Source organism: Chiloscyllium plagiosum, chromosome 36 (assembly GCF_004010195.1).
Source record: "Chiloscyllium plagiosum isolate BGI_BamShark_2017 chromosome 36, ASM401019v2, whole genome shotgun sequence".
In the NCBI taxonomy this organism is placed as follows: domain Eukaryota; kingdom Metazoa; phylum Chordata; class Chondrichthyes; order Orectolobiformes; family Hemiscylliidae; genus Chiloscyllium; species Chiloscyllium plagiosum.
The window spans coordinates 31,413,693-31,426,984 of record NC_057745.1 but is presented as its reverse complement, the minus strand read 5'-3'; the positions used below and the strand labels follow the sequence as shown (position 1 = coordinate 31,426,984).

Below are 13,292 nucleotides of genomic sequence, written 5' to 3'. Positions count from 1 at the left end.
ATTGGGGACATTTAAGAGACTACTGGACATGCATATGGTCACAGAAATTTGAGGGTGCATACATGAGGATCAATGATCGGCACAACATCATGGGCTGAAGGGCCTGTTCTGTGCTGTACTGTTCTATGTTCTAACCAAAGTAAGGCCCTTTAGTCTATTACCAGGGTTGTCTCTACTCCCCTTCTTGAGCACTATTCCTGTCGACAATTATGACATAACGATCAAAGCCAAAGGCTCGGCAATCTCCTCCCTGGCTTCCCATAGAATCCTAGGATGAACCCCATCCGGCTCTGGGGACTTATCTATTTTAAAACTTTCCAGAATTGCTAACACCTCCTCTTTATGAACCTCAATCCCGTCTAGTCTAGTAGCCTGTATCTCAGTATTCTCCTCGACAACATTGTCTTTTTCCTGTGAGAATACTGACAAAAAAAAATTCACTTAGTACTTCCCCTATCTCATTGGACTCCACGCACAACTTCCCATTACTATCCTTGATTGGCCCCAATCTTACTCTCATCATTCTTTTATTCCTGACATACCTACAGAAAGCGTTAGGGTTTTCCTTGATCCTATCTGCCAATGACTTCTCATGTCTCCTCCTGGCTCTTCTCAGCTCTCTCTTTAGGTCTTTCCTGGCTAACATGTAACTCTCACTCGCCCTAACTAAGCTTTCAGATCTCATCTTTACTTAAGCTGCTGTCTTGCTCTTGACAAGAGATTCAACTTCTTTAGTAAATCACAGTTCTCTCACTCGACAACTTCCTCCTTGCCTGACAGGTACATACTTATCAAGGACACCCAGTAGGTGTTCCTTGAATAAGCTCCACGTTTCAGTTGTGCCCATCCTCCGCAGTTTCCTTTCCCATTCTATGCATCCTAAATTTTGTCTAATTGCATCATCATTGCCTTTCCCCAGCTATAACACTTGCCCTGTAGTATATATCAATCCCTTTCCATTGATAAAGTAAACATATCCGAATTGTGCTCACTATCACCAAAGTGCTCACTTACCTCCAAGTCTAACGCCTGGCCTGGTTCATTACCTCGTACCAAATTCACCCCTTGTTGGCCTTATTTACATCACTGTCAAGAGAGTGGTGCTGGAAAAGCACAGCAGGTCAGGCAGCATCCGAGGAGCAGGGAAATCGACATTTCAGGCAAAAGCCATTCATCAGGAATGAGGCTGGAAGTCTCGGGGTGGGGGGGGGGGGTGTAAGGGGTGGATAAGATTTTTTAAAAATTATCCTGATGATTTTGCCCGAAACACCAATTTTCCCACTCCGTGGATGCTGCCTGACCTGCTGTGCTTTCCCAGCATTACCCTCTAGAGTCTGAGCTCCAGCATCTGCAGTCCTCACTTTCTACATACTGTGTCAGGAAACCCTCCTGCACACATTGGACAAAACCTGACCCACCTAAAGTACTCAAATTATAGCATTTCCAGTCAATATTTGGAAAGTTAAAGTCCCCTATAACTACCCTGATACTCTTGTTCCTATCCAGAATTTGAGTTTGAATCAAATTTATTGTCATGTGTACTGAGGCACAGTGAAAAGCTTTGTCTTGTGAGCAACACAGGTAGATCACAGAGTTAAGTAGCATATATAGTAAATAATAGGTAAACAGCAGCAAAAACAAAAACACAGAGTTTGAGAGCCCATTCAGTATTCTAACAGTAGGGTAGAACTGTTTCAAAACCGGCTGGTTTGTGTAGAGGTTATAGAAAAGCATTGCCAGGATGGGATGGATCTTTGAGAATGCTGGCGGCCTTTCCTTGACAGTGGGCCTGGTGGATGGATTCTATAGACGGGAGGTTGGCCTGTGTGATTGTCTGGGTTGAGTTCACCACTCTCTGTAACCGTCTCCGATCCTGAATGGTACAGTTGCCGTACCAGGTAGTGATACATCCCTCGATGGCGCACCTATAAAAGTTGGCAAGGGTATTCGCCCTCATGTCAAATTTCCTCAGCTGCCTGAGGAAGAAGAGACGTTTAGATTAGATTAGGTTAGATTACTTACAGTGTGGAAACAGGCCCTTCGGCCCAACAAGTCCACACCGCCCTGCCGAAGTGCAACCCACCTATACCCCTACATGTACCCCTTACCTAACACTACGGGCAATTTAGCATGGCCAATTTACCTGACCTGCACATCTTTGGACTGTGGGAGGAAACTGGAGCACCCGGAGGAAACCCACGCAGACACGGGGAGAATGTGCAAACTCCACACAGTCGGTCGCCTGAGGCGGGAATTGAACCCGGGTCTCTGGCGCTGTGAGGTAGCAGTGCTAACCACTGTGCCACCGTGCCGCCCGTTGTTGGGCCTTTGTAACCAGTGCCACCTGGTTTGATGATCTGAAGCCAGTGTAAGTGGTATAGTGAGAGGTGTATAAGGGCTTCATTTCCCAAGAATCATCACACTGGAATTGAAGTGTTAACTGTTTCTCTGTCTACACATCCTGCCAGGCATGCTGCATTCCTTTAGCTTCCTCTATATGTGTGTGTGTGTGTGTGACAGGTGTATAGAGATATATACAAGAGGTACAGGACCCTCTGTTATTAGCTTCTTGTACGTGTAAGCATGCCGCAGTGCAATCCTGACAGATCATTTCTACCAGTCCATCTTCCTTCCCATCTATCTGCTCGACCCTCCCCACTGACCTATCATGGTTAACCCCATCTGCTTCCAATTATCACCTTCCCAGTTACCACTTCCCCACCCCCACCTCTCTATTTATCTCTCAGCCCCCTTCCCCTTTCACATTCTTGATGAAGGGCTTATGCTCGAAACGTTGATTCTCTTGCTCCTCAGATGCTGCCTGACCTGCTGTGCTTTTCCAGCACCACTCTCTTGACCCTGATCTCCAGCATCTGCAGTGCTCACTTTCTCCTTGTCCCTGATAGTTTTAAATTGGCTGTCAATGTCACTCAGATGATTTAGCAATTGTTGTCTAAATGTGTAATGTTTAACTGAGATTTGTAGACAGGGGCGAGTTGGGTCGGGTTATTAGAAACAAATTGCTACAGGTGATACAGGTCTGTACAGAAAACCACAAATACTGGAGATCCCAGCAGGTCAGACAGTATCCATGGAGAGAAAGCAACCTAACATTTTGAGTCTAGATGACTCTTCAGTCCTACAGCATGTGTTGTTTTGAGGACAGTTAGCACTTGCTTGAGATGAACAGCTGAAGGGATATGCTGTTTGGTAAGATCTATAAATCTTTGAGATCTACAACCTTCATTCTTAGCATAATATTGCGCACTGAAATTCATATTCTTACATCATTGGGTTTTCCATGGCAATACCAATCAGAGTCTACCAACCAACAAATCAACACACTCTTTTCATAAGAGTGTAGAATGTTACTTGCTCTTTTGCTTTGGTATTTTTGCGATTGTCTGGGGCTTATATACAGTAATTTTGTTTTTGCAAGACAGAAAAGTTCGACACAGCGTGTCATTTTTCAATAATTCGTAAGTTCTGTCCTCCCAAATAGCCATGCTGTGTTGTTAAATATCCTTGCAGCTGTTCTCTAATGCTCTCTTTGTGTTTTGAGCTCTCCATTTTCATCTACCTGAATTTTAGCAGCTGGTTCCATTTAATCCCCAGCAATCTCCCAATACATTGGGTATTACAGACAGCAGCAGAGATCTAAGTAACTAAGTGAGTGGATCCCAGGGTGGAGTCAGCACACCTCCCTACCATCACCATTGTGCCACCTCTGTACCACTCAAGGAACAGGTGAGATGCTCAGCTTTTAAGGAATTTGCTTTATTGACTAGTTATGTCTTAATGCAACAATTTTTCAGGATCTTAGTTACACTTATTAGCAATACAAACTATGAGTTTGAAATTCAGAGTGAAGGCACCAAGCATGCAATAAATCAATACACACTGAGTAGCTGATGGTGTGACTGTCAGAAGATTGAACAGTTGAATGATACATTTTCATTTACATTACAACTGACATGCTGTAAAATCAGATTTATATTTACGTTACACAGGCCATGTTCCAATTCAAAATGCAAAAACAAAATTACTGTACATAAGCCCCAGTTAAGTTGAATTTTGCCTCTGTGCCTGGTTAATGAGGGCTAATTATGGAATTGCCTACTTTTCACTCTCTCCTTCCTCCTTTTAAACCTGCCTTTGTCCATAAGGCCATAAGAAATAGGACCAGGAGCAGGCAGTTCGGCCCCTCGAACCTGTTTCACCATTCAATAGCATCATGGCTGATCCAACATTCCTCATAGCCACCTTCCTGCATATTCCCCATTACGCTACTGTCCTGACATCACTTTATGTTTCTCACTTCGGTGAAGCATCTTGGGAAGCGTTACTAAAGTAAAGGTGCTGTATAAATGCAATGTTATTCTGAAGGCATCCCCAAGGGCCAATTTTCTGAATGAATACACCCCTCCCACAATCTTGTGACTGATCATAACAGTCTCCATTTAAAAATGCCAGGGTCTTTTTTCTATTTTTTATCTAAGGAATGATATTTCCAGTTAAACTGAATCACAGTTCTCTACGATAACACAACAATTCTACCTCTTTACTTGCAACATGTCTAAATGTGAAGCTTTAGCTAATGATGGGTATAAGTTAATTAAATGATTAGTTTGATCTGCTGATCTCATTAAATTACCTCCTACTGTTGTTAATTTTGAGAACGCAACATTGGAATAGGAGGAGGCTATGCAGTCCTGCCAGACTGTTCTACCCTTCAATAAGATCATGGTTGGTCTGTATTTGAACTCTCTTAACCCATCTTTGATCCATATCTTCTCATGCTCTTTATCTGACAACACCTTCTCCATTTGGAACCCACCTTTAAGTTATAAGCAATCAGTTAAAAGAACGTACAGGTTTAAAAAATTGTCAGGAATCAGAAATAGATCACAGTCTTCAATTTTACATTGAATTTCATCAAAACTATCTCACAATCCTCCCAAAAGCCCTCAATACAAGTCTACTCTCAATTCTTCTAACCCTAAAAAGGTAACACTACCTTTTAGTTCTCTCTCCTTATTCTATCCATCTAACCTTCCTTAAGCTCCCTTCCCCATTTTTCCCACAACTACTACTGATGTGCACATGAACAAACTGATTCTAGACATTGGAACAGACCAGCTCATTAACCTCTGCCGCATTCAGTTCAATGCTTACTCTTGACTTGCTCCGACTTAGATTCTCGTTGGAAGTTTTCAAACACTTGTCCTTGGTATGGATGACCTGAATGTACTGGTCGGTGCTGCTGTTCTGCTGATCGCTGCTCGATGCGATTGAAGCTGAGTCCGATTCCGTCAACGACTGCTCTGCTTTGTGTTTCGTTTTCCATTTGACGTGAGCTCCGGCACCTTGCTGGGTTGGTGCCAGACCTTTGCTGTTCCACTGAGCGTGCGATGACCCCGGGTCCGCGCGTTCCCGCTGGGGCTCGGAGTCCTCGTCCTCGTACTGCATCTGGGCCACGTCCTTGCCGATCAATATCCGACTGTCTTTGCTGTCCCCAATGTAGAAGCGAGTGGGTTGGTGGAGATCGGAGAGCGAGTGTGGGCGGGGAGACCTGCTGAATGTCACCTGCTCCAGATCGTCCTCGTCCTCCTCCTCTTCACTGACGTGTAGCTGCGGGTTGGTTCGGTGCCCTGCGTGAACTGCGTACCTTTTCAGATTCCTTGGTAACAGTTCCACTGCACCCCTTGTCTCGTCCGCCTTGTAATGCCTGGGGATTCGAGTGACCGAGCGAATTAATCTTTTCCTCGGCTCACGCTCATTGACTAATATGTAACGTGCCGTGTGCACTCTGCGGCCTAGAATCATCTGTGGAGCCCCTGCTGCAGGTGAATAGTGTAGTGGTCTGACACACTTCCTAAATGGGCCATCAGGATGAACATCTTCAGGTAATTTGTTGGCCCGGCTGGAGGATGCTTTTCCTCTGTGATGCCCACTTGCGGCTCCCTGTAATCCACCTGGATTTCTGGGGAGAGAGAGTAAAGGGAAAGTGCGTCAATAATCTCCAAATTCATAACCACTGAGATATTATGAACAGAGGTCTCTTCCGCACCTCCATTAGCTTTGGAATGTGTTTGATGGTGTCGTGATAATGTCACCAGACCTGTGATCCAGAGGCCCAGTGTAATGCGCTCAGGACATAGCTTCGAAACCCACCATGGTGTAGTGTGAAATTTGAATTCAATTAGAAGAAGCAAAAATAAACTAAAGCTGTTACTCTAATGATGACTGTGTAACAACTGCCAATTATTATAAAAACCTATCTAGCTCAGTAATATCCTTTGTGGAAAGAAATCTGCCATCTTACCTGATCTGGCCTACGTGACTCCAGACCCACCACAATGGGGTTGACTCCAAACTACCCCCTTGCAATTAGGGACAGGTAATAAATGCTAGCCTGCCTATCCAAAAAAGACACACTTTTTGGACTTATTCTCCCAGGCATGAGTCCCAACTAAACATTTTGTGCCCAGCTGGGAATTTTTTAGAGTAAATATTGCAGAATGAGTATTGACACCATGTGTTAGCCAATGGATGGCAGACTGGAAAAGATTTCTTTTAATCTGTTTTATCGTAAATGATGAAACATAATTTATTTTACAGTAAACAAAGTTGTCGCATGGAATCTTTTTGAGGCATCAGGGTCTTGCCTGCCGACTGGAGATCTGTGGTTACACCTTACTGGAACACAAGCCAATCAGACAGGTGTGAGGCCACCAATAGGCCTCCCCATGGAATCAGGACCCTGGGAGAAGAAGTGACGCCCTGTGAGCGGTGCTAGCCAATCAGAAGTCAGCAGACCTTACACTTAGCAGCACCAAGAGGGGAAGCCATGGTTGATGGTCTGAGTGCACTCCTGGAGGTCCAGAGTCAGGGAGATCCCAGCAAAATGGTAGGCAATATAGGGACGGGGTTCTCAGATTGATGGGGTCAAGGTCAAAGAGAATCAGGAGGGTCTGAAGCAAACATGGGGGTTATTGAGGGATGACATCCTCTCTCTCTCTCACCCTCTTTCCCCAAGTAAGAAGGTGCCTGCAGAGTAGGGATGTGGTGCTTAAGTAGTCATTATTTGGTCATTCAGGTTTATCAATTGGTGGTGGTGCAGGAAGGTAACAATCGTCCTTCTCACCCAGAACCCCAATTTGATGGAGGCAGGAAAGTGGTGGGTTCTCTACATTACCATCTCACACAAAGTAAAGTACTCTCCCTGTTATAGATGGGCCTGAAAAAGTCACAAAAGGGTTAATCCTGAGCAGTGACTTCAGTATCACTGACTGTCATGATGTCATTCCATGGACTTGTGGGAAGAATGGTTTCCGACTTTGGAGGAGTGAGACAAAACAGCCAGGTCCTCCTGGAACAATGTCTATCCAATGAACACAAACTGTAACTCGTGGTTAACATACGATAAGCCATTTGCCTGAATGGGAGACTCTTCTAATTAGGCCTGTAAGTGGTTTACCTCTACCACAATAGACCAAACAGGCCCCATAGAGATCTACACTGGAAGAGGTTTGCAGTAGCAAGTTACCCACAGTGAGGGGCAGACTCAGTTTAACTACATATACACTTCCCACTTCCGAACCTGTCACTGTTCAGAGCAGGATGTATTTTTAAGCCGAGAGTAAACAGTCTATTTCACAGCAGTGACACAGGACTGATGGGAAGTGAACGGGTGATCAAAACTAAGTTCAAAATTACCTGATCAAAGCAGAGTCATTGCTCCAGCAAATTGCAAAGAGTGCAGGACAGTTACCTCACATCAATGATGTCTGTAAAATCAGCCCCACTCACTGACAGTAGTCTGCTCATGTCACTGACAACCAAATATCTCTATTCTGGCTGGGAATTTTGACTGTCTCTATATGTAGCTTGAATACAAGTGTTGGATTTTGAAGCAATCTTGGTTACCTTGTCATGACACTGGCTTCATGTTTCTCAACTGGCTCAGCAATTACTCAAAGTAAAGGCAGTGAGATCCCAGGGAGGCTGAAGAGAATCGGAAATAGGAAGTGGGCACATTGCAACATCAATCAGAGACAGATAATCTCCTACACTCTGATCCAACTCAATACAGCACAGCAACTGGCCCTTCAGCCCACCAAGCCTGTGCCAATTCTAGTCCTTATTTAGACCCACCACTGTTTGCCCATGCACAGTTTCCATCCCTCTCTTTTACCTCCTGTTCATGTGTCTATCAAGTTTTGAACTCTGAAGTGGGATGGAGAAGAATTTCCAGCTTTATTCCCTCCCAGGGGTTTTAACCACTTTTGGGCTCGTTCCGGAGATCACAGGGTTTTGGATGGTGTTGGGAGCCCATATGCTGTGAAGCAAAAGCTATTGCAGATTGTGCAGGAACTCGCTGGATGGACCAGAGGATCTTTGTATGGGGGCTGAGGTGATTGTTTGGACTATATGCCGGAGAATCCAGATGAAGGAGAAGACCTGAATGGACAAGAATGACCACCTCATGCCAGGAGCAGCACGGAGCTGTCAAAGAATGTGCCACAGAAGGCCATGTTCACACCTCACAGTTGGGGAGATGAACATTCTAGAAGATCCTGGTCTAATTCCAGACCCTTGTAAAAGTCCAAGGGAAGTTTAACAATGAGAACGAGGTCTGTTTTAAAAGGCATATTTTCAAATGTATAAACTCTACAATATCTGCAATTTTCAGTAGGCTAGGAAATCATTTTTATTGAATTACGTGTTATTTCATTCACAGAGAATTTAGTTTGAAGATGATGTGCGTTTAAGCCATGGTTGGGAAAAGATATTGCGATGTAAAGTGTGCGGTTTATGGATATTTTAATATAATTCATTTTGTTTTTGAATTTTGAACTAGTGGCATATTTTTTTTTCCAGTTTGTCTGAGTATAAGAAATAGGAACAGGAATAGATTGTACAGTCCCTCAAGCTCTTTCCACCATCGAATAGGATCATGGTTGGTCTGACATTTGTCACATCCACTTTCCTGCATTTTCCCAGTAACCCTGGATTCCCTGACTGATGACGAATCTATCTTAGTCTTAAATATATGCAAGGACTCTGCCCTCACAGCTCTCTGTGGCAAGAAGTTCCAAAGACTCACAACCCTCAAAGAAGAAATTCCTCCTCATCTGAGTCTTAAATTGGAGTCCCTTTACTCTGAGACTATGTCCTATTCACTGGATCTAACAGGAACCTGCCTCTTTCTTTACAACATAAAAGCTGTGTGGTAGTCCTGGACATTTAATTAAAAACTGCAACACAATCAGAAGTTGCTAGACAAGCTCAGCAGGTCTGGCAGCATCTGTGAAGAGAAATTAAAGTCAACGTTTCGGGTCCGGTGACCCTTCCTCAGAACTGGACCCAAAACGTTAACTCTGATTTCTCTTCACAAATGCTGCCAGACCTGCCTACCTATTCCCTGCAACTTGTTATTTTGTGATTTACAGCATCTGCAGTTCTTTCGGGTTTTATTTAAAACGCTGCATTGTGGTGAATTTTATTGCATGGAATTTGAAGATGGCTTTGAATGTTGCGCTAAGAATTTCTGGAAGTGAAGGCCATAACTGTGGATCATTCAAAATGTTTAACTATAGTTAAGCTGAGAGAGTTAGCAGAAAAGTTTGAAGGTAGAAGTAAAATGAAGATCCCACAAGGTTGAGCTGGTGTTAGTGATTATCCAACATCTAACGTGGTGCTACTGTTTAAGAAGGGTGGTAAGGACAAGCCAGGGAACTATAGACCAGTGAGCCTGACGCCAGTGGTGGGCAAGTTGTTGGGGGGAATCCTGAGGGACAGGATGTACATGTATTTGGAAAGGCAAGGAGTGATTCGGGATAGTCAACATGGCTTTGTGCATGGGAAATCATGTCTCACAAACTTGATTGAGTTTTTTGAAGAAATAACAAAGAGGATTGATGAGGGCAGAGCAGTAGATGTGATCTATATGGACTTCAGTAAGGCGTTTGACAAGGTTCCCCATGGGAGATTGGTTAGCAGAGATAGATCTCAGGGAATACTGGAAGAACTAGCCATTTGGACACAGAAATAGCTCAAAGGTAGAAGACAGAGGGTGGTGGAAGGTTGTTTTTCAGACTGGAGGCCTGTGACCAGTGGAGTGCCACAAGGATCGGTGCTGGGCCCTCTACCTTTTGTCATTTATATAGATGATTTGGATGCAAGCATAAGAGGTACAGTTAGTAAGTTTGCAGATGACACCAAAATTGGAGGTGTAGTGGACAGCGAAGAGGGTTACCTCAGATTACAACAGGATCTGGACCAGATGGGCCAATGGGCTGAGAAGTGGCAGATGGAGTTTAATTTAGATAAATGTGAGGTGCTGCATTTTGGGAAAGCAGATCTTAGCAAGACTTATACATTTAATGGTAAGGTCCTAGGGAGTGTTGCTGAACAAAGAGACCTTGGAGTGCAGGTTCATAGCTCCTTGAAAGTGGAGTCACAGGTAGACAGGATAGTGAAGAAGGTGTTTGGTATGCTTTCCTTTATTGGTCAGAGTACTGAGTACAGGAGTTGGGAGGTCATCTTGCAGCTGTACAGGACATTGGTTAGGCCACTGTTGGAATATTGCGTGCAATTCTGGTTTCCTTCCTATCGGAAAGATGTTGTGAAACTTGAAAGGGTTCAGAAAAGATTTACAAGGATGTTGCCAGGGTTGGAGGATTTGAGCTATATGGAGAGGCTTAATAGGGCTATAGGGCTGTTTTCCCTGGAGCGTTGGAGGCTGAGGGGTGACCTTATAAAGGTTTATAAAATCATGAGTGTCTATTTATCCTAACCATGACCAAGTCTTTTCCCTGGGTTGGGGGAGTCCAGAACTGGAGGGCATAGGTTTAGGGTGAGAAGGGCAAGATACAAAAGCGACCTAAGGAGCAGTGTTTTCACGCAGAGGGTGGTACGTGTATGGAATGAGCTGCCAGAGGAGGTGGTGGAGGCTGGTACAATTACAACATTGGATGAGTATATGAATAGGAAGGGTTTAGAGGGATATGGGCTGGGTGCTGGCAGGTGGGACTAGATTGGGTTAGGATATCTGGTCGGCATGGACAGGTTGGACCGAAGGGTCTGTTTCCGTGCTGTACATCTCTATGACTCTATCTATAATTGGAATAAAGGAGACCTGAAATCGGTGTGTCACAGCTGGATTTAGCCAAAATGTGACTCGAGAAGAAAAGAAAACTGACTTTGAGAGAAAGAGGAGTGACTTCAGTTGGACGAGAGAGAGAAAAACAGAGGGATAGAGATTTAAGAAAACCAGAAATGGAAAGGCAGGAACAAAAAAACAGAGGGAGATGGTATTTAAACAAACTTTAACTCCAAATAGATAGGGAACGTGGCGAACCTGAGTAGGCCAAAGGCAAGCCGGTATCGAAAATGGAAGGAGGAAGTAATATCTTGGAGATGATTTGAGTCTAGTGAGGGATTTGATTTAACTAAGAGTCATCATTTCGTGCCTAGATTTACTGAGGTTGCGGTCAATATGTATTTTACCTAATTTGAGAAGGGTGCTGGACAAATACACTGGCCAAAAGAATTTTGGAACTTAACGTTACAGTGTGTCCTGACAGACACAAGCTCTGACTGTATATGTCAGTTTGACAAGAACAATCTGCAGATGACAGAACTGTCAAAGAGGCAACATTCAATGCTTGAAGCTTATTGATTAAAGTTTAGGATGACAAAAAAAAAAGGAACCTAATCAGACATTTGTTGAATTTGCATGGGAGAAAGAAATGTAGTATCAGTGGTTTAGATCACTCAAGCTTGAGGGAAAAAACAATACTGTGAATGCAATTGTAAATTAAAAAATTCATCCAGATGTGCAAACAATATTCAAGTTGAGAGAAGCAGCAGTTTTAGTAGAAAGCCACAATATCTCGCACAGAGAATTACAGGTGAAGAAATGGCCCTTTAGTAATCCACAAGGGAAACAGAAGGATCCGAAAATCTGCTGATGTATTAGTCTGTTTCAAAGGACAGAGAAAAGGCGATCAAAGTAAGAAAGGATAAAGGTTAGAACCAAAACGCAATCTGAAGAATATGCTTCCATGGATGTACCAAACCAGTTGCTGGAAGTTATATGGGAGACCGACTGCAGGAGTAGGAATGTCATAGATCATAGAATGATAGAATCCCGACAGTGTGGAAGCAGGCTATTCAGCCCATCGAGTCCACACTGACATTCCAAACAGCATCCCACCCAGACCTACCACCCTACTCTGTCCCTGCATTTCCCATGGCTAATCCACCCAACCTACAAATCCCTGGACACTCTGGGCAATTTGGCCTAGTCAATCCACCTAATCTGCATACCTTTGGACTGTGGGAGGAAACCAGAACACCTAGAGGATATCCACACAGAAACAGGGCGAACGTGCAGACTCACGAGTATTTAGCATCAGTGTTTACTGTGGAAATGGACATGCAAGATACAAAATGTGTGGAAATAGATGGTGACAGCTTGAAAAATGTCCATATTACAGAGGAGGAAGTGCTGGATGTCTTGAAACGCATAAAAGGGGATAAATCCCCAGGACCTGATCATGTGTACCCTAGAACTCTGTGGGATGCTAGAGAAGTGATTGCTGGGCCTCTTGCTGAGATATTTCTATCATCGATAGTCACAGGTGAGATACCAGAAGACTGGAGATTGGCTAACGTGGTGCCACTTTTTAAGAAGGGTGGTAAGGACAAGCCAGGGAACTATAGACCAGTGAGCCTGACCTCGGTGGTGGGCAAGTTGTTGGAGGGAATCCTGAGGGACAGGATATACATGTTTTTGGAAAGGCAAGGACTGATTATGGCTAGTCAACATGCCTTTGTGTGTGGAAAATCATGTCTCTCAAACTTGATTGAGTTTTTTGAAGAAGTAACAAAGAAGATTGATGAGGGCAGAGTGGTAGATGTGATCTATATGGACTTCAGTAAGGCGTTCGACAAGGTTCCCCATGGGAGACTGATTAGCAAGGTTAGATCTCATGGAATACAGGGAGAACTAGCCATTTGAATACAGAACTGGCTCAAAGGTAGAAGACAGAGGGTGGTGGTAGTGGGTTGTTTTTCAGACTGGAGGCCTGTGACCAGTGGAGTGCCACAAGGATCGCTGCTGGGTCCATTACGTTTCATCATTTAAAAAATTATTTGGATGCGATCATAAGAGGTATAGTTAGTAAGTTTGCAGATGACACCAAAATTGGAGGTGCGGTGGACAGCGAAAGGGTTACCTTCAGATTACAGCAGGATCTGGACCAGATGGGCCAATGGGCTGA

At 44.0% G+C, this 13,292-nt stretch overlaps 1 protein-coding gene across 3 annotated transcripts in view; it reads right to left on the bottom strand.

The window, feature by feature from the left end:
• Window positions 1-3,766: 3,766 nt before the first annotated feature.
• LOC122541083 (transmembrane channel-like protein 3) overlaps window positions 3,767-13,292 on the bottom strand; it is a 75,299-nt gene continuing 65,773 nt past the window's right edge. For all 3 annotated transcript variants that reach the window (XM_043677608.1, XM_043677609.1, XM_043677610.1), the window contains one exon: window positions 3,767-5,983. In XM_043677608.1, the coding sequence (XP_043533543.1) occupies window positions 5,119-5,983 (865 nt within the window). In that variant the 3' untranslated portion in view covers window positions 3,767-5,118. The remainder of the gene's footprint in view (window positions 5,984-13,292) is intronic.